This window comes from Lissotriton helveticus, chromosome 10, assembly GCF_964261635.1.
Source record: "Lissotriton helveticus chromosome 10, aLisHel1.1, whole genome shotgun sequence".
Taxonomy (NCBI): domain Eukaryota; kingdom Metazoa; phylum Chordata; class Amphibia; order Caudata; family Salamandridae; genus Lissotriton; species Lissotriton helveticus.
In genome coordinates, this window is record NC_136071.1 from 230,044,332 (window position 1) to 230,066,370 (window position 22,039).

Consider the following 22,039-nt stretch of genomic DNA (forward strand, 5'->3'; position numbering starts at 1 on the left):
TAGGCAGGATAGTTCAAGAATGCAAGAAAGGCAAATATATGGCGTGGTGTAGTAATCAGTGAAAGCCTTTCACTGATTACTGCATGACTGTGAAAGCAGTTCAGTGCAGGCAAGCACCTTGGATTTTTGTGTATGCTGCCACCGTGCTTTATAGCAGGAAGATTAAAAGCACAGTGGCAGCACAGTGCAAGCAAGGACGTTTAATTTGAACGTCGGGCGCCCCTGTGCTTTATTACTGTCCGTTAAAGCAAATGTAAAGCACAGTGGCAGCCGATGTTAAAATCAAAGGTCCGTGCCTGCTAGTCTAAACTAGGCCTGTTTTAAACAGCTTTCAAGATCATGCAAAGGCAAATATATAGCGCAGTGTAGTAATCAGTGAAAGGCTTTCACTGATTACAACACTGCCCTATATATTTGCCTTTGCATGAATTTGAAGATGTTCACTGCAGGCAAACACTGTCTGCCACATTGGCTGCCACCGTGGTAACGTTCACTGTCTGCAAGGACCTTTGATGTTAACTTCGGCTGCCACCGCACTTTATTCCTGCTTAATGCAGATATAAAGCACGGTAGCAATCGATGTTTAAAATCAAAGGTACTTGCATGGACTTTCACGGACTAATCCGCTTTCACTGACTACTACGTAGGGCAAATGAAAACGTGGTAACGTCAGTGAAAGCAGACTCGAGCAGGCAAGAACCTTGCATTTTACCATCGGATGCCACCGTAGGATCGGCCCAGTGCCTGAAAGGACTTTTAATTTTAACGTTGCCTGCCACTGCGCTTTATTACCGAAGGTAGATCTAAAGCGCAGTGGCAGCCAACGTTAAAATGAAAGGGCCTTGCATGCACTGAGTCGATTTTACAGACTCTTCTACTGCTCCTTCAGGGGCCAACTTCCCTCACAGCAGCAGCTGCTCCGGGAGGCTCAAAGGGAAAGTAAATGAGGAGAGCGGTGCCAGCCTGGAAAGAACAGGTGGTGGCGCATACTAAGAGGAAAAACGTCACATTATTCAGCCCGCCCCGCCCCAGCTAAGCTCACTTCAGCCAATAAGAGCTGCTGGTTTGTGAGAGGGCGGGCAAGGGCTGAAAGCTGTGAAAAACAATGAAGGGAAACAAAACAAATGCTGAACTGATGTCGCTACCGGTAGCTCACGATCGACTTGTTGGAGACCCCTGCACTACACTGTATGTATTTACTAGCACTCTGTCCCTCACTGACCTCTTTCCATCGCTCCTCAAAACACCTCCGCTCTTCCCAACTAGGGAAGTTGTAGCCCACACCATGGGCTTCACATTCCTGGTGTGAGGAGGGGACCCAATGAAGAAGCATGTCACCCTCGGGTGAGTGAGGGTCCTCGTCCTAAAGGAGGAATTTCCCCTTTGAGCAGGTTCACTACACACACGTTCAGTAACATACAAAACAGCTTGTGTCTATAAACTAGCTGGGATCCCTCTTCTGAAGACACCAGGCGTACCTAAGTGTGAATTATATGATAAAGTAGGGACAGTACACATCTGGTAGGGCCATTCCCCAAATCCCCAGTGTGAATATTAACTAAAAGGTAGGACATGTACTTTTACGTTTTGCATGTCCTTGTAGTGACAAACAGTTAATTTGTGTTTTACTACTGTGAGGCCTGCTCCTCTCGTAGGCTAGTATTGAGAATTCCTTTAAACACTATTAGGCTGTAATTCCTGATTAGAAAGGAGTAGCTAGGAGTAGCTAAATCATGTTTCATATCTTTCGGATGGTAATGATAAATACTCTTTAGTGGTAAAGTGGGATATGACATTATTATTTTAGAAATGCCACTTTTAGAAAGTGGACATTTCTCTGCTCTTAATTGTGCTCTGTGTGTCTGCAGTCTGTCTCCAATACACGTCAGGGTTGGGTGACAGCTACACTTTGTGCATTCCCTCTAGACAGCCACAAACACAGGAAGGTAAGGGTCATCTGCATTCTGAGCACTCACCTGCATTCATCTACATTCTGATGGGTCTTCCTGTTAAGGGAGCAATGGGTGAGGCTGACACTTACACTTCAATAGGTAGTGTCCTGTCCACACACAAAGCACTGATTTACCCCACCCCCACAGGTAGCCTAGTAGACAGGACTGGGTTGAAAGGGCTCTCTGTGCAGTTTAGAGAACTCCATTGAAGTCAACCCCTACATCAAATGCACTTTTGGGTATGAGTACTGGGGCTCTGACCCTATTAAAACAGTACACTACTGGACCTGGGAAAAACTCTGCTGGAGTAAAGACTGCTGTGCTGTAAGGATTTCTACTTTATGTTGACTGATTATTCGGAGGAACAGCATCTCGGCTATGCTGTGCTCCTCTGCTATGTGCTGATCTCTGCCCGGCTAAGGGAAGGACTTGCCCCATTTCATTTGAACCCAGAGTGAGTCCAAGGGTTTGCTGGATTGCCTCCTGTTTTCTGAAGTCTCGTTGGCAACAAAAAACTTCCTGCAATCCTGCTGGTGCAGCTGGACTCTGACATCTGTGAGTGCTACCCTTGCCTGAGGTGCCCCCTCCAGTCCTGGGTCTCGGAAGTTGCTTCTGCAGCTGCTTTCTGCAAGAAACGACACGTAGCACCGACTGCGTGGGAAATTCCACCACATCACCCTTTGACACCAACGCAGAGGCTGCTCGATGACAGTGGATCCACAGCTTGCTCGATGATGATGCATTGCAATCTCTTCAATGGAGCTCGGCAAAGACAATGACGCAATACCCCCTTTGCGCGGCTCGATGATGATGCAGAAATCTCTAGTCATCGACAAGTGCTCCAGCCAAGGTATTTCTACAGCGGAACCAGTCTGGGTCCTGTCGCCGCCCTGCCCTCCATCTCTGTCGGCCTGAACTTTGGATTTGTACCGGTCCCTCGTGACCTCACGTAACCTTTTGACCGATAGTGATTTCTGAGTGCTATTTTTGCATTTATTCTTCAGAAATTCATATCTTGACTTCTACTGATTCGATTTTTGTTGTTTTAGTCTTGCTTTACTCAGATGCATAATCTCTATTTTTCTAAACCTGTGTAGAGTTTTTTGGTGGTGTTTTCATTGTGTTACTGTGTGTGTTGCTAGAGACCCAACTTCTAACAGGGTCCCTCTGCTCAATAACCCCTACCCACAGTAGAGGTAGGCCACACCCCCCTGCTAAAATAATTTTTAAAATCCCCCAGCCCTGGCCCAGCAGGGTCGGGATCTAAAATGAAAAAAAGAGTGTGCAAGCCCATTATATTTTTGCCATGACCGCAGATCCGGGATTCTTCAGCACATGCATGGTCCCGTCTAAAAAGAAATCTGTTTCTGGCCCCGGTAGGAGAGTCCCAGAGGCCAGCAGAGTCAGGGTATGTCTATCCTGCCCTCCATATTTCTTACAGAGTCCCCGAGTCCTAAAAGGACCGCTGCAACATTGTTGGCGGTGTTTTGGCAACCAATCAGATATTATCATTTGATCTGTCTGAAAAGTTCCATACACATGTGAAGAACAATTTGGTTTGGGTATTTACAAACATTGGTAAGTGCATTTGCCACTCTTATCTGCACACTCGAGTTAAACCTGGAATGTCTATATAAGTATACAAAGGAGAGAGGTTCAGGCTTGTCAGAATTTAGCCGGAGGACTGGGGCCAAACTCAATGTAGTGCCCTCAGGATCCTTCTTTCATTTTTACCAGGTGTTATAAGCAGCACCTGTTTCTAATTATTAAAATGTATTTCAATGAAAGACAAGAGATTGTGTCTGGTGGCTTGTAGTAGTGTGGCTACACAAGTTGCCTTATTATTAATAAAGATGGCAGGATTGCTTACAATTAAAAATCTATACATAAAGCTAGCTGAAGGTGAGTCAGGCCATAGAAAGCACACGGTCTGAAACATATTGCGACATCTGAACTCCTCCCCCACTGTGACAAACTTAGGGAGATTAAGAGAAGATTTAGAGAAGAAAGTAGTTTTCAAAAAAAGAAGAAATGTTTTCTAAAGTCAAATGTCCTCAAACTAAACTGGTGTATATGCAATTATGAACAAGGGAAACATGCATAACTTGGCCCGATTCACAAACTGCATTTTGTAGTAAGTAAAGCAGCACTACAGTAGTACAACGTACTTACTACAAAATGCAATTCACCCCGTATTTTTTTTCTACAGGTAGATCCACAGACAACTAAGACACATCCAAGAGGCCGATTACAATGTTGGTGGAGGCTTTCCGACCGAAACGGTTGGTTTGCAGTACAACCGCCCAATTACGATGTCGGCAGTAGGAACGTAAACCGGCCAACCATTGCAACTTGGATCGACCCGCTCTCAGAGTCTTCCGGCCAGTCTGAATCACATCATAATCCCCTATGGATGGCGTTCCTGCCGTCGGGATTATGATGTCGTTTCCCACAGCCTTTCCGTGCCGGCCGTTCTGAAATGGAAAGGCTGTCGGAAAGCAGTCTAGCCTCCACAGTCTAAGGTTGATGGTCGAGGGGGTGTCTAGGGTGTCCCCCTGTAAATCCATGCACCGTGTGGCAGCCCATTTCTCCATACAAGCCTGTATTACAGCCGATTTAAGGCACAAGCTCCCATAGAGAAAAGTGAGTATGTGACCAACAGCGTCTGGTCGTATTGTAATCAGGCGGTCCGAACTGCCGACCAAAAGTTGATCAGTCCCAAGTCCAAGACGATGTCGGTCGGAGGCAACTCCGACCGACATTGTAATAAGCCCCAAAATGTACTACTACTAGTACACAGTAGTAAACAGGGAAGGGACCAGTGGAAGTACCAGGAAAAAAGGGGCATGCTTACTATTAAATGAAAGAGGTTTAGGGAGGAGTAAGGAGGTGCTTTAGGAAGCTTAGGGAGGGGTTTAGGTAGGAACATCCGCCCACCAAAAAAAAATAAGCCAATTGGTATTTACAAACTGCAATTCTATAGTTACTACTACCCAAACAATAGTAATGTACTCCAGCTCAGAGCTGGAATACATCCAGCACCACACATTGCCAACCACGAGTACTGCAACACTGTCCCATAAAAAATAATGGAGGTAGGTACTTACAATAAAAATAAATAAGAAATAATGTTAAATTAAATTAAATTATTTAAACTGGTTAAATATAAGTGGAATTTAAAGTTAAACAAATTATCTAAAAAAGAGAAAACAAACATTTGAATATAAAGTATTTTATAACCTTTTTTGAATTTAAGAATTAATTTAACATTAATGTTTAAATATTATGATTAAATTACTTTGAATTAGTTTGATATATATTCATTTTAATAATTATAATACATAATAAGAAATATACATTTTGAATGTAAGGTAAGAGTTTTTTAAATTTAATTTTCTGAAAAAATAGTTTTTTTACAGTAACATATTGCATACAGTTGAATTTCAAATTTAAATAATTAATATTGCAGTAGCATTTTTAGATTTTGTTTCACATTTAAAATAAATATTTAGCATTATTTGCATTAATGTTTAACATAAAAATAAATTTTCAATTTTTTTTAAGTTTACTGAAGTTTTATACTTTTCTCTTTTCTTTACATAGAGGGTTCTCTGTTCTGGTGGCAATATCCCCTTATGATAATGTACAGGAAATAGTAAACATAGTTAAACTGAGAAACACATTTGTAAAAATATTGTTTATGAATGAATTTAGATATATTAAATTAAATAGGATTTTATGTAAGATTAGTTAAAAGAAAAGTGTAATTTTTATATGTATTTATTATGTACTAAACATTATGAAAAGTTATGTTTAGAATTATTTTAAAATAATGTAACTATCCTTTAAAAGAACTAAAAATTACATCACCTTTTAAATGAAGGTTATTATATCTCATCATAAAATAATATTTATTTTTAATTTTAATATATTTTAATTTTCTAACATTACATTCATTTTATATACATATTAAAAAAAAAGTCAAAATAAAGTTATTTAATTTAACATGATTCCCTATTGGGTTCTATTTTAAGTCCTTGACTCCATTGTTTTCTATCGGAAGATGTCACAGTAGCAGTGGTTAACATGTGTGGTGCTGGACTTACTACTGCTCCTTTTTAGAAAGTAGTTACTTACACTCGTAAATTTGGCTCCATCCAACGGAGACATGTACGTCTACACTTTTGAACAACTTTACACTTGAAAATGGTTAATAGACAAAAGTTATAAAGAAACTTAAAAGTGTAAGAGTAAGTTACCTTTGATAATATAACACACTATACTTTAGGTAGGGTCAGAGGCCAAAGTTTATAGACTCGGCGGGATGTACAGCCCCATTGCAAACGTTTCAAAAACACAACATATATCCCGAGGTCTGGTGAGAGAGAACATAAATACTATAACTGTCCAAGATTCTAGTGAAATATACAAAAATTGTATGGATTCCCATCACTCACCATTCCAGGTGACATGCTTCATCATCTGGGTCTCCTTTAATAGGGGTTCAACTCCACCCTAATGATGGAGGAGCCCAAGGATGTTTTAGATGCCAATACAGATGTGAGCAAATGTTTTTATAGAGTGTATGGGAAAGTGCAGTGCAATAAGTGATGTGAAATCTAAAATTGAAGCGTAATCAGAGCCCAAATTTTATTTTGGTCTGGTACGATCAAAGGTTAAAAACAGTGCATAGGAGCAGTTTCAATGGGTAGCTGTCCGTGAATAATCAATCGGTCAACATGTTTCAGCACCTGAAGGTAGATGTACACCTAGTGCTTTCATCAGGACCTATTAAATATTAATGCTACTGCTAAGTGAAAAAGTGATTCTAACACAAAAAGAAAAACGTAAAGTAGTACCATAAAGGATACACTGTGAAACAATTTAAACTTGTCACTTCGTTCCCACAGTTCACAATCCTCGTATCTCTTGAAAGATCTATGGGAAATACAAGAGGTACATAGAGAGTCTTGGAGAACAGTATACATGTCCTTCATATAGTCTATGTAACTACAGTTAGTTATCAGACCAGCCCTCAAAGTGGGCTCTAAACCATCGAGCCTTACCTCAAGAGTATGGAGGAATTACCTCACCCCACCTGGCAACAGCTCAGGATAAAAGAGGCTCCGCTCTAAAAAGGGGAAACAAAGTACACCAAAACAATAATTTTTATGGTGAGTTGTTCACCCTAAACATTTCATACATAGTCCTATTGTCCGTGACACTGCAAGGGCAATCACCACTCAAACACATGGACACGGCTCTTTATAAACACTCCAGGCTCCGAGCGTCGGTACCTCCCCGACGGCTTGGAAGACCGTCAGAGGTACCGACGGTCAGGTAAGAGCCAGCGTGTTTAGTCTCTATTCTATCTATTTTTTCTGCTTCCGTAAACTCGCTAGACGATCTGATGGTAAACATTGAAGCGAGTGAGCGTCTTGATTTTAATTACTCACTGTCCTGGCCAAAATTGACAGGGTTAAGATCAGGGCTTACCAACTCGATCTTTGTGAGTCCCGGATGGGCTTTCGAGAGGGCCATATTGTTTGTATACATACCATTGTGACACGTGGCCATCCCCACTCTATCTAGGGTGTTTGGACTTAAGATTACAATCTTTAGTTTTAGATGGTTGTGTACACAGGCTTGATACGTGGTTTTTGTTTCGTCTTCTAGTAATTTGATTCATAATAAATTGCACTAATTATTTCTCAGTGCTCATGGTAATTGATAACATTCCCCTTTAGGGGTGGTAAATTTTACATGATGAATTGTGTGTGTTTGAGTGGTGATTGCCCATGCAGTGTCACGGACAATAGGACTATGTATGAAATGTTTAGGGTGAACAACTCACCATAAAAAATATTGTTTTGGTGTACTTTTTTCCCCTTTTTAGAGCGGTGCCTCCTTTATCCTGAGCTGTTGCCAGGTGGGGTGAGGTAATTCCTCAATACCCTTGAGGTAAGGCTCGATGGTTTAGAGCCCACTTTGAGGGCTGGTAACTAACTATAGTTACTAACTGTAGTTACATAGACTATATGAAGGACATGTATATTGTTCTCCAAGACTCTCTATGTACCTCTTGTATTTTCCATAGATCTTTCAAGAGATACGAGGATTGTGAACTGTGGGAATGAAGTGGCAAGTTTAAATTGTTCCACAGTGTATCCTTTATGGTTCTACTTTACGTTTTTCTTTTTGTATTAGAATCACTTTTTCACTTAGCAGTAGCAATAATATTTAATAGGTCCTGATGAAAGCACTAGGTGTACATCTACCTTCAGGTGCTGAAACATATTGATCAATTGATTATTCACGGACAGCTATCCATTGAAACTGTTCCTATGCACTGTTTTTAACCTTTGATCGTACCAGACCAAAATAAAATTTGGGGTCTGATTACGGTTCAATTTTAGATTTCACATCACTTATTGCACTGCACTTTCCCATACACTCTATAAAAACATTTGTTCACATCTGTATTGACATCTAAAACATCCTTGGGCTCCTCCATCATTAGGGTGGAGTTGAAGCCCTATTAAAGGAGACCCAGATGATGAAGCATGTCACCTGGAATGGTGATTGATGGGAATCCATACAATTTTTTAATATTTCACTAGAGTCTTGGACAGTTATAGTATTTATGTTCTCTCTCACCAGACCTCGGGATATATGTTGTGTTTTTAATACCTTTGATAATAGCCTGATAACTTTTTAAAGTATATTCTAATACATTTAAGACTTGTTCTTGCTTACAAAAGCTGAAGGTTCTACTTACTTTGAAAGGATAGATTAGAAAATATCCTAACAAGAGTCCTTTCGAATCAGGCATCGATGTAAGATAAATCATTTATAAATTGCATCAATTTTAGAAAATCTGTCCCTCTAAGAAAATTTGTATTTTTATCACTTGCCCTTGTCTTTCTCTCACAGACTATGTTTGCAGTTGTCTCTCTTTGATTTACTTTTCCTGGTAACTTACTGTCACTTTGTAGGTAATGGCCTTCTGTAGTCCATCAGGGGAAATTTGCAGAAGCTCCGCCACAACGCGAATCTCACTGGCGCTCACCACCGAAGCCACTTCCTGGGCATCTGTCTGTGGCACACAACAGCCTGTATTAGAGATCCACCAATCACAAACATCTAGTCACACATAGGACACTACTAATTTCTATCAATCAGAAGCATGGAACTGCCCAGTACAAAACCTAGATCCAGCAACACCTTCAATTAAGTGTTGGGTGCAACTGACTTCATCAATACCTTTGAAACGTGCACACTGCATAGCTATTCACAAAGCTATTTTGAAGAATATAAAGTAATACTCCTGTATTACCATTTCTTGTATTCTAACATTTGTTTAGCTTACCACAGGTATTACATAGGACAGGCATCTTTAAGAGAGAGAACCCAGACACATACGCAGCCTCCAGATAGGACAATGTTCGGAGGATATATCCATGTATTGCACAGATTACATTTATAATGTGCATAATCGGTACAAGTGTATTAATTTAGATGCAAGAGTTTACAGATTGGGGAAACTTTCCAATTTTTATAAAATTCCTAGAATAACCTTGCAAAGTTAAAGAAACATTAAGAACGTGAGATTTTTGCAAAAAATATATTTGTGGGAAAAATCTGCATATAAGGATTCTGTTGGAAAAAATTGCAACTTTACTCTTTAATGCTCATTTTAATTTTGGCATACATTATTGCTAATGTGCAATAATGCAGCAATATGTGCCTCTGTTTTACTTTACAGGCATGGATGTTTAATATTGTCAGACCTCATTTCTATAGATTACATGAAATTCTGGGAAAATTCCAAACGATTTTTGAAACAAGTGTGGGAGAAAAACAATCAGTAAAAAATAATATGTTTAACTGATGTTTTTACAGTATAAAATGTGACACATCCATAGGGATTTGCCACTTATTTTGTACAACAAAACCTTGGAATTTACTCAATTACAGGCTCCAAGGTACAAGTATGAGCATGAAGATTTAATGCACATTTGGTGACATCATTTTTAGTGCTCTGTTATTGGTCAGGTCCTGCCAGCTTTTCTTTCCTTATTCTTGATATTATTATGTAGTTAGTGCTTAGAAGATTTGCGATTATGTGAAGCCCAAGTGCTTTGACCAATTATTTTCACCAGAGAATAACGGTATTATTCCATTATCTGTGAGGTGGGATGAAAAGCTATTAGCTTATCCTATTGAAATACTGCAGATTTGATTGTCAGGCAAGGAGATAGACTGCAGGCTAGATACAGCTACTGAGGACAAGCAGCAGAGACAACAGATAGGCTGACATTAACGTAAAGTCCATAAGGTCCGACTCCATTTTGAGGAGCCCTGACACCATCTTAGGTAACAGTAATCGTCACATTCCTACTTTTATGCAGTCATTGTCATGTCTGCCACTGTCACATATGTCGTTTGACCATGTCTTTATAAGAACCGTGGCAGTGTAAAGTAATTTGGCTAAGGACATAGATTTAACACCTGATGCAATATCAGTCGGGGACAAGTGTCTACTTATCACTATGTCAAGGTTAAAAAAAATAAAGACATATAGCCAAAATAGTGTAGTCTGAATTGAAGTTCTTTCAGCTGATATAGCCATAAGGAAGCATCTGGGACATACACCTTGATGCACATAATCAATGTCACACATTCAAAAACATATGCCAGAAATTCCAATCTCTGATAAGATTTTGTACATAAGGGCTGTCACTTGACCACTTGTCAGGAGAGGTCCTTCGTCCAGATTATCCAAAAGATTCTGCCAGAAATGGCCTCACCTACTTGAAGATGCTACATATCTCCTGATGATAACAAAGCAGAGTCCTGGAGGAAGGCAGCTACCGCAGCACCTGTTTACCCCTCATAAGGAACACTGTTTTCTGCCCACCGCTGATAAAGACAGCTCTTGCTGCCAACAAGGTATGAAGTATGTTGTTTTTCCCTAACAAACTATATACTGCACGTTGATCTACTCATCATGCTCTCCTAATGTACACATAGAAGTATATATTAGGGTGCAAGGTTTTAAATTACATTTTAACTATGGTACAAATGTTCACTTTATTCTCGTTGTTCACAACTTGCCTTCCTCCTGTTTTTATGATAGCCTGTGTACTTATTTTAGATGTGCTGATAATCAGGTTTGCCCTGTTATAATAAATGGTTTTACTTAAAAGTCTCTATTCTTCTTATTGCAATGTATGTGTGATATTGTGAATAACGAGATACGTTTGATTCCGTTACCATGGTGCCCCTGATTCCCTTACAGGGATTGTTAGTAACGCAAAAGCAATAACTCCACTTCAACAATGTATTTGGTATGTTTCTGCAGGGCGACAATAACCTGTCTTTCACATTCAGTGTTGGTGCATTGAATCAAGTTCACCTGTGTCACCCATGGGGGGGAGAGCACACCTTTTAGAACTGCACCAAAGTAATTGTTTATGCAACAGACATACATAGTGACAAACTACAAGCAGACTAAAGAGCTAAGGAGCCATACAGGGCTTTAACTAGGGACAGTCAATGGACTGACAAGACAAGTAGATGGGACAACAGACAGGATAGGTAGAGAGGAAGGCAGAGAGAAAGACTTTTACAACACAAGTGGATTGACTGGTGAATAGGTAGAAATAATGCCTGGCACACAGGCCAATGGGCAGACTAGTAAAAAAACACTGAACACAGCCTGACTGACAGAATATATCAATGGATACAACCATTTCTATTATTGAGTATATTTACATTAGGACGCTTCATTACATATCCTTCAAACCACCTAAACCAATACAGACAAATAAAGCAAATTATAAGCACCTGTATTTATCATCACTTAATTCAATAAAAATCAAGAAAATTATTACAATCTGTACTTGTGACTTATTATTACAAACCAGCCTTGGCAAATGTATTTATCCTCTGGAAAATAATCACAGATCACTAAAATAGAACAAGTGTGTATGCAAATATACATGTTAAAGCCACACACCCTCAACTCGCTTAATGTAATTTGAAGTCCGAGCATCTGACATGAGAGGGACCTCAAGTAACGACTTGTTGAACTGCAACTTCATGAACGAATTTGAAGATGTTTTATATGGCTTAAGAGGGGCCTCTAGTAAAGATCTAGGAACCTGTAGCTTCATGAAAGGTTTTCAGTGGTTTTGAATCTGCTCGAGAGGGACCTCTAGTAATGCCTAGAGAAACAGCAGCTTGAGATAGATCTTTGAGGATTTTGCATCTGACTCGAGAGTGACCTTTATTAACAACTTGAGAAACTGCAGCTTCATGAAAGAATGTCACTTTTGTTTTCATATAACATGAACTTGAGAGTTACCTCTAGTAACGACTTGAGAGAAGGCAGGTGTGAATACACATTTGAGTGTCTGTCTGTGTATAGATATATATATAAATGGGTAAAAGAACCTTTCATAAAATATATTTATTATGTTCTCCACTAAAATTCACATGTTGTCTCTTCCTATGACAGCATACAGCATATGGCAGTGGGGATTAATATAAGCAACTGGGCTTACTGGCATACATGTTTACTGCCACTCAAAAGCTAGTTAGTACGTTATATTTTAAAACTGCCAGCTCATTTTCACAGAATATTATTAATAAAAATATGTAAAGACTTAAGATTTTTAGTTAATCATCAATTATTACTTTAAAATACCTATCTATTCATCCGTCCACGCCCACTTAAACAGATACAGCAAAGATTAACTATATGAAGGCACTCACTGTTTTTGCATTGTATTATTGTACCAGCGAATATTAGTTCCTACACATGGTAGGGTGCCATTAATTACTTTAACAAAAATCACGAAATGTATTACAATTTGAACATTTAGATTCATAACTATCACAAACCAGCTATGGCAAATTTATTTATCCAATGGAAAACAAGCAAAGATCAAAAATATACAAAGTATGTATTCAAATGTGTGTGATAATGCTACACCCCCTCAGCTTGAGGAAGGTCTTTTAAACAGTGGTATGTGTCTTGAGAGGCACCTCTAGTAACAACTCGTGAAACTGTCGCTTCATGAAAGAATTTCAATGCTTTTGCATTGGGTCGAAATAAATACACATACATATGAATAAAAGACACATTCATATCTTTATCCATTATGTTGCTCCACTGACATTGACATTTTGCTTCTTCCTACTACAGCAGCAAATAAGAAAGGGCTGTGGCCTTTAATATATGTGACTGTGAGACTATTGGCACACATGTCTAGGGAAACTTAAAAAACTGTTTGATAAGAATATGGTTGAAGTAAATTGAATTTACTAGTGACTGCTAGTGCTTTATGCTAGAAAATCATCATAATCAAGACGTTTATTAAAAGTTATCAGCTTTCTTGTTTTCCAAACATATCATAGTTAAAATATATTCATATAAAGGGCTAGCAGTCAACTATCCTTATCTTTTAGACTGCTAAATTGTTACTCACATGATGCTCCCTGCAACCACTCCACACAAAATAGGTGAATGAGTCAGCCCACTTCAGTGTTTGAGCACATTTACTTCAAGGCGGCCTTTAGATTGCACACCCTTTTATATCCACCTGAACATAGACACCCAAGGTTAACTGCTTGAAGGCACCTGTATTTACCAATAAATGGGTGTGCAAATTTAAATTTCTCAGCTTCACACATTCAGCTTGGTCATTTGAAGCAGTTGCATCTGACTCAAGAGGGAACTCAAGTAACAACTTAAGGTACTGCAGGTTTATAGAGAATTCATTTGGATCTGACTCGAGAGGGACACCTAGTATTGATTTAATGAACTAAAGCTTTGTAAAAGAATGTTGGAGATTTTGCATCTGCCTCAAAAGTGGCATCTACTAACATCTAACAACTAAGGGGACTGCAGGTTGGTCAATAACTTGCAAGCCTCATGAAAAATCCATCATAACATAGATATATATGAACTATAATTAAATAAGATAACCTTTCTTCTAATATTTGTAGTGCTTTGCTTAACTAAAATTAACATTTAGTTTCTTCCTGCCATAGCACAAGGGTGCAGGCTTTAAAAAAACATCAGAAGTATAGTGCGTATAAAAAACGTAGTTTGATATGGTTGTTGGCACTTGAGTTAACCAGGGACTGCTAGTACTTATGCGTACTAGGTTGTGTTCACAAGTGTTCCATAATAATCTAGACATTTATTGAAAGTTGCAATATTGATTGATCATCACACACCAGGATTGCCATATTTACTTATCCTACAGAAAACATCCCCAATTCATTAGAGTAGCAAAAGTGTATATGAACATTTCATTTTTATGTTGAAGTCACACCCCATCACCTTTGTAAAGGGCATTTGAAGCAGTTGCATCTGATGCACCAAGGACCTTTAGTAACAATTCTTAAGCATTTGTTGACTTGCGAGGGACATTGAGTAATGTTTTGAAGAGCTGCAGCCATGTTAAAGGCTTTAAGCTGTTGCTTCTGACTCAAAAAGGACATTTAGTAATGACTTGAAGTACTGTTGCTAGGGGAAAGGTGAGACCTACTGGCTTTCCCAATGCTTGCTTTTATTTGTAGTCTTGTTACTCTTCAATTATTGAAGCTATGCAAACACACTTCACTGTAGTTAGTTGCTTGTGTGCTTGTAATCAGTATTGCTGTGTGTTATTAGATTGCCTACAGTACCCACACTCATTGTCAGTAATGCTGTTATGTCAAGATCAATGGCAAGCATACATTTTCTACACATTTGTCGACATATTCTAAAAAAACAATTAGTTTAGGGATGCTTTGTAAAGTTTTCTTGTGGCATGAATATCAGTCAAGAGAACAGAGAGAACACCTGCACGGACCTTCCTACAGTTAATTGTTGTTCTTCCTTGACTTCATTAAGCACAAGAAAGCCTGCAAAGATAGGTGGCCAGACAGAATCGCTTCTAAACAGACTCTATGATACACTGGTGTCAAACGTCATTTCACAAGGGCTAGCAGATGGGATATGTTTACATAAATGCTAATGTCGACATAGTGAATGGATATGCTGAAAATATGGCCCTGATTTAACCCCCAAAGGACATTGACACTAAATCTGGGTGGTGAACTCCGCTCCACTCGCGGAGTTTGCGGAGTTTGCTGCACTCAGCGTTACATGGAGCTCCCAAAAAGTTTTTTTCCTTGTTCGCTTTTGTCAATGTCAAGTTGGTGAGCACGAGCGAGGAAAATTCACCTACTGGCGAGATTTTTCCTCGTTCGCGATTGTCAACATCAAGTTGGCGATCGCGAGCGTGGAAAATCAACCTTCTGGCAAGATTTCTCTACGTGGGCATTCAGATTTCTCATTGCGAATGGTCTCGTATGCTCATGATCGCTCGTGTTGAGAAACTATTCCTTCGCGTTGAGAACGCTGCCGCTCGAGTAAAAAACTACTCTAGAGGCAGAAAGGAAGCAGTACCCGCTTGCGCTGTGCATGGTGCAGTTTGCGATGATCGCACAGTGCGGACGAGCATCTGGCACTGAAAATCATCACGAACAGCATTCATCTAACGCACCCCGCCGCTTGCAGAGCACCGCATAGCGCTGCAGAGTTTTTTTGCACTTCGCGAAGTTCCACATAGCACTCCTTGAACTCCGCCCAACCCACGCAACAGGGGCTCTTTGCGGCATCCTGCACATTACCTCATACTTCTCAAAGTAGACGTTGCCCAGGTGTAGAATGGAAGACAGAATTCGGAAGACGCTGTTCTGGTCCTCGCCGCTAAAGCTGAGGATTTCCATGGCGCTCACCAGCCTCCGGAAGTCATCGGCATCACTCTTGCCCTGTATTTCACAGTTGCCACCCTGTGGAAATTACACGAGACAGACATTGCACAGTGTGATAGAGAGGTGTCCTGTGGCTCTGGGCAGGAAATTATGTCAGATTACAGAGATGCTCGTATTTTACGTAGGTTACTAAAAAAGTAAATGACAGTAATGAAATATAATTCAGGTCCAACATTGACCTTCCCAAAATATGTTTTTATATAATATATACAGAAAAAAACGTAGTAAATACAAAGATGAATTATATTTAAGACACAGAGGCCTAGATTTACTAAGATTTTGGCGCAACACAGAAAGATAACTTGCAGCGCTGCCTCAAATGGAGAAAGCAGGAATGCAATATATTTACTAAGATGGCATATTTTTGCTCTCTCTCTGAGCTGGTGAACTATGTGCAGCCTAGCACCCATGCAGGCACCCTTGAGCCATGGTGCAAAGGTACCTGAATTACAGACAGTATTATTTTGGTGCAGGAAGGGATACCCTTCTGCATACAAACAATCCTCAGATGTATTTTCCTCTTTCTACGTGTGCTGCAGAATGCAGCACACGTAGAAAGAGTTAATAATTAGAGGAAATTAATATATTTCTCCTTGTTACACCTCTGTTGGGATGGCGTACCGTTTTCAAGTATTCCCACGTTTACTATTCTTAGGAAACATGGGAATGCACCAAAATCCATGGGTGGATTCATGGGAACAACCACACTCCAGAGGGTGCGACTTGCGCTGCCTTGTGTTACTCCAGTTTTACTAAGCCACATAGAGCCACAGAAGGTGGCTTTGCATGGCTTAGTAAAACTGACATAAGCGCGTGCACTGCCTTGTGTTCCAAGCCCTTAGTAAATCTGGGCCTGAGTTCTCACTCTAAAGAATAAACGTATCCCTGTTACATGTAATGCAGGGTTCCTACTTCAACCCATACTAACTAATGATAATCCTCTGCTTCTGGATTGATCCGTTGTGTGAATCCATGCCCCAGAAATGTGCTGATTCATACAGAGGTGTTCCAAAGTGCAAATGGAGAGAGACAGCGGCCTTCTAATATCCCAAGGGAGTAAAATAGCACTGTCCTTGGGGCTAATCTTTATACTGTGTGCCACTCTCACCCAGCAAACACTGCCTCTCCAAGACTATTGCAAATGCTCCCCAAATCTGACAAAACAATGCTCCTCTTTCCTTCACGGGTTTAACGACATGTTAAGCAGGGCTGAGCAGAGCTGGGGTTTCAAAATGTCCAAAAAGAATGCAAATAATTCCCACTGACAAATTATGTACGTTCAGACATATTCATCGTGGATACAAGTAAAGCTCGGCTGGATGTTATTCTTTGGTATATGTCATACAGAACAATGGGACACAAAGCCATTCTGTGACCGTAAACCTTGCAATTTGTAAAATCACAGGGCTTGTGACCGCTCTATAGCTTTTTTCTATTTACTAAATCCCTTTTGCAAGTCATAAAAGCATTTTGACTCAAAATGTGCTCTGCCATCCGTTCCAAATTTTAGTTAGAAGGTGTGAAAGGGGTGACCCTTCTTAATTGCAGGCAACATTAATATGTATCAATTGCTTGACCGTTGATCAGTTACTAACACCTCAAAGGAGATGGTAACTGATTCTCAAAACGTAAGGCGTCCCCTTTGGGCACCTTATGGTGTCAGGTACATTGTGGGGAACAGGCAATGAGTAGTCCAGGGAATCACTCTCTGCTCTTCACACTTTACTGCCAAACTTTTTTTTTTTTTGAAGCATCACTAGTTCCTTTAAGGAAAATAGGTTGTTTAAAAAAACGTTTCCCATTTGGCAATGTAAACACAGGGATTGGTGGTTTGCTGTTCTTTGCAGGTTACCATCACTGTGTCTGTAACCAATCACAGGGGGCTGAAAATAGCAATCTGTCTCGTCAATATTCCTTTTGAAGGCCACTCTACAACTTGCGATCGGAGACTTTGTAATGCGACCACATAATACATAGGTTGCATCTTAAAATCAGAGACAGGTTGAAAAAAGTCAATTACACCCACTTATCCCAACCGGTTTTTTTTTAATCACATCAGGCACCGCGTTTCTCAATGTTACACATATTATCTTCAGTTATCCATCAATGAAACCATCAAAATCAAGATTGTAGAAGACCATTTCCCAAACTGGATCCGCAGCCGGGACATGAACGGATCAGCAGAGGGTATCAGCCGATGATGTATAGTCTCTGTGGCAGCATTCGAATACCTGACCTTCAATTCCCCCTGTATTAGCTCATACATTCAGCCCTCAGTGCATGCAGCGCTCTAATAATGTTATGGGACGCCCACAGATTGTTGTCAAACAGGGAAAGGGCCATAAACAGACAGACCAACAGCCACATTCCCATAAGCCAACACACATACAGGCACACACACACAGCCCGATAGTCATCCACAACCCTGGCCAGCAGATAGCAGCAGATGATGAAGTGTCGCAGGAAGCACCAGTTGATGTGCACTAGGAAGCATGTGGTGATGTGCACCAGGGCATGGGAATGAGCAGTTGAGGCGCGCATGGTAACTCTCACCAAGGGCCCAGAAAGGTGATGAGCCCTAGGGGATCACAGAGTTATGTGTATTGAGTAAGAAAGTAAGTAAGTAAGTAAGTAAGGTTTATTGTACCGTGTAAAACATACAAATGTATAAAAATCCAATCATGGTTACAGTTAAGATATAAAAAGAGCAATGGACTTGCTTATTAAGGCCATAAAAGTCACAATATTTTTTTTGAGCTAGATGTCTGGTTCATGAGTCTTCTGGCCATTATGTCAAATAATTTAGTTAATCTACAGTTTAGCTGAGTCTCCTCGGGGTTAAAACACAGCATCACAGCCTGCCTGCAAGTTGTTATGCCCTTCTGGTTCCACAGAGCCCGGAGTAGGGATCATCTTATGTGCATAAGGTTTGAGCAGATGCAAATTGTATGGATGAGATCCTCTTTTCCTGATAAACAGAGTCGACAGCAGCTTGCTGAGCTTCCCCTTTTCCAAGGTGCCAGGTGCGGAGTGCAAAAAAACGATGGATTTAGGCCCAGATCCTTGTACTGGGGTGAATGTATGACATTGTTCTACATTCTGTCCATCAACTGTGTTTTTTGCAATTTTCACCCCGAGTGGGCTGGGTTTGCTCAGACGTGAGTCCCAGGCTCTCCACACCACTGGAGTCAAGCTATCCAGGCTGAATGAAGGCTGATAGCCAGAAACCGGTCCTTGGATGCTTGATTCCGGTCTGGGAAAGACATGGCTTGGTAGTTCGGACTGGACTGTTCCCATGAGGCACAGGGTCAGAGCTGATTTGCATATAGCCAGTGTCTAACCCAGGGTGGTGTGGAGTGCAAAAAAACGATGGATTTAGGCCCAGATCCTTGTACTGGGGTGAATGTATTACATTGTTCTACATTCTGTCCATCAACTGTGTTTTTTGCAATTTTCACCCCGAGTGGGCTGGGTTTGCTCAGACGTGAGTCCCAGCCTCTCCACACCACTGGAGTCAAGCTATCCAGGCTGAATGAAGGCTGATAGCCAGAAACCGGTCCTTGGATGCTTGATTCCGGTCTGGGAAAGACATGGCTTGGTAGTTCGGACTGGACTGTTCCCATGAGGCACAGGGTCAGAGCTATTTTGCATATAGCGAGTGTCTAACCCAGGGTGGTGTGGAGTGCAAAAAAACGATGGATTTAGGCCCAGATCCTTGTACTGGGGTGAATGTATGACATTGTTCTACATTCTGTCCATCAACTGTGTTTTTTGCAATTTTCACCCCGAGTGGGCTGGGTTTGCTCAGACGTGAGTCCCAGGCTCTCCACACCACTGGAGTCAAGCTATCCAGGCTGAATGAAGGCTGATAGCCAGAAACCGGTCCTTGGATGCTTGATTCCGGTCTGGGAAAGACATGGCTTGGTAGTTCGGACTGGACTGTTCCCATGAGGCACAGGGTCAGAGCTGATTTGCATATAGCCAGTGTCTAACCCAGGGTGGTGTGGAGTGCAAAGAACGATGGATTTAGGCCCAGATCCTTGTACTGGGGTGAATGTATGACATTGTTCTACATTCTGTCCATCAACTGTGTTTTTTGCAATTTTCACCCCGAGTGGGCTGGGTTTGCTCAGACGTGAGTCCCAGGCTCTCCACACCACTGGAGTCAAGCTATCCAGGCTGAATGAAGGCTGATAGCCAGAAACCGGTCCTTGGATGCTTGATTCCGGTCTGGGAAAGACATGGCTTGGTAGTTCGGACTGGACTGTTCCCATGAGGCACAGGGTCAGAGCTGATTTGCATATAGCTAGTGTCTAACCCAGGGTGGTGTGGAGTGCACAAAAACGATGGATTTAGGCCCAGATCCTTGTACTGGGGTGAATGTATGACATTGTTCTACATTCTGTCCATCAACTGTGTTTTTTGCAATTTTCACCCCGAGTGGGCTGGGTTTGCTCTGACGTGAGTCCCAGGCTCTCCACACCACTGGAGTCAAGCTATCCAGGCTGAATGAAGGCTGATCGCCAGAAACCGGTCCTTGGATGCTTGATTCCGGTCTGGGAAAGACATGGCTTGGTAGTTCGGACTGGACTGTTCCCATGAGGCACAGGGTCAGAGCTGATTTGCATATAGCCAGTGTCTAACCCAGGGTGGTGTGGAGTGCAAAAAAACGATGGATTTAGGCCCAGATCCTTGTACTGGGGTGAATGTATGACATTGTTCTACATTCTGTCCATCAACTGTGTTTTTAGCAATTTTCACCCCGAGTGGGCTGGGTTTGCTCAGACGTGGGTCCCAGGCTCTCCACACCACTGGAGTCAAGCTATCCAGGCTGAATGAAGGCTGATAGCCAGAAACCGGTCCTTGGATGCTTGATTCCGGTCTGGGAAAGACATGGCTTGGTAGTTCGGACTGGATTGTTCCCATGAGGCACAGGGTTAGAGCTGATTTGCATATAGCCAGTGTCTAACCCAGGGTGGTGTGGAGTGCAAAAAAACGATGGATTTAGGCCCAGATCCTTGTACTGGGGTGAATGTATGACATTGTTCTACATTCTGTCCATCAACTGTGTTTTTTTGCAATTTTCACCCCGAGTGGGCTGGGTTTGCTCAGACGTGAGTCCCAGGCTCTCCACACCACTGGAGTCAAGCTATCCAGGCTGAATGAAGGCTGATAGCCAGAAACCGGTCCTTGGATGCTTGATTCCGGTCTGGGAAAGACATGGCTTGGTAGTTCGGACTGGACTGTTCCCATGAGGCACAGGGTCAGAGCTGATTTGCATATTGCCAGTGTCTAACCCAGGGTGGTGTGGAGTGCAAAGAACGATGGATTTAGGCCCAGATCCTTGTACTGGGGTGAATGTATGACATTGTTCTACATTCTGTCCATCAACTGTGTTTTTTGCAATTTTCACCCCGAGTGGGCTGGGTTTGCTCAGACGTGAGTCCCAGGCTCTCCACACCACTGGAGTCAAGCTATCCAGGCTGAATGAAGGCTGATAGCCAGAAACCGGTCCTTGGATGCTTGATTCCGGTCTGGGAAAGACATGGCTTGGTAGTTCGGACTGGACTGTTCCCATGAGGCACAGGGTCAGAGCTAATTTGCATATAGCTAGTGTCTAACCCAGGGTGGTGTGGAGTGCAAAAAAACGATGGATTTAGGCCCAGATCCTTGTACTGGGGTGAATGTATGACATTGTTCTACATTCTGTCCATCAACTGTGTTTTTTGCAATTTTCACCCCGAGTGGGCTGGGTTTGCTCTGACGTGAGTCCCAGGCTCTCCACACCACTGGAGTCAAGCTATCCAGGCTGAATGAAGGCTGATAGCCAGAAACCGGTCCTTGGATGCTTGATTCCGGTCTGGGAAAGACATGGCTTGGTAGTTCGGACTGGACTGTTCCCATGAGGCACAGGGTCAGAGCTGATTTGCATATAGCCAGTGTCTAACCCAGGGTGGTGTGGAGTGCAAAAAAACGATGGGTTTAGGCCCAGATCCTTGTACTGGGGTGAATGTATGACATTGTTCTACATTCTGTCCATCAACTGTGTTTTTTGCAATTTTCACCCCGAGTGGGCTGGGTTTGCTCAGACGTGAGTCCCAGGCTCTCCACAGCACTGGAGTCAAGCTATCCAGGCTGAATGAAGGCTGATAGCCAGAAACCGGTCCTTGGATGCTTGATTCCGGTCTGGGAAAGACATGGCTTGGTAGTTCGGACTGGACTGTTCCCATGAGGCACAGGGTCAGAGCTGA

The 22,039-nt window shown here is 41.6% G+C and overlaps 1 protein-coding gene across 1 annotated transcript in view; it reads right to left on the reverse strand.

The window, feature by feature from the left end:
* MYO15A (myosin XVA) overlaps positions 1-22,039 on the reverse strand; it is a 1,426,381-nt gene that overhangs the window by 1,250,831 nt on the left and 153,511 nt on the right. The window contains exons 10-11 of the mRNA XM_078662701.1: positions 15,645-15,806; positions 8,935-9,048 (exon numbers count right to left, since the gene is read on the reverse strand). Of these exons, the coding sequence (XP_078518827.1) occupies positions 8,935-9,048; positions 15,645-15,806 (276 nt within the window). The remainder of the gene's footprint in view (positions 1-8,934; positions 9,049-15,644; positions 15,807-22,039) is intronic.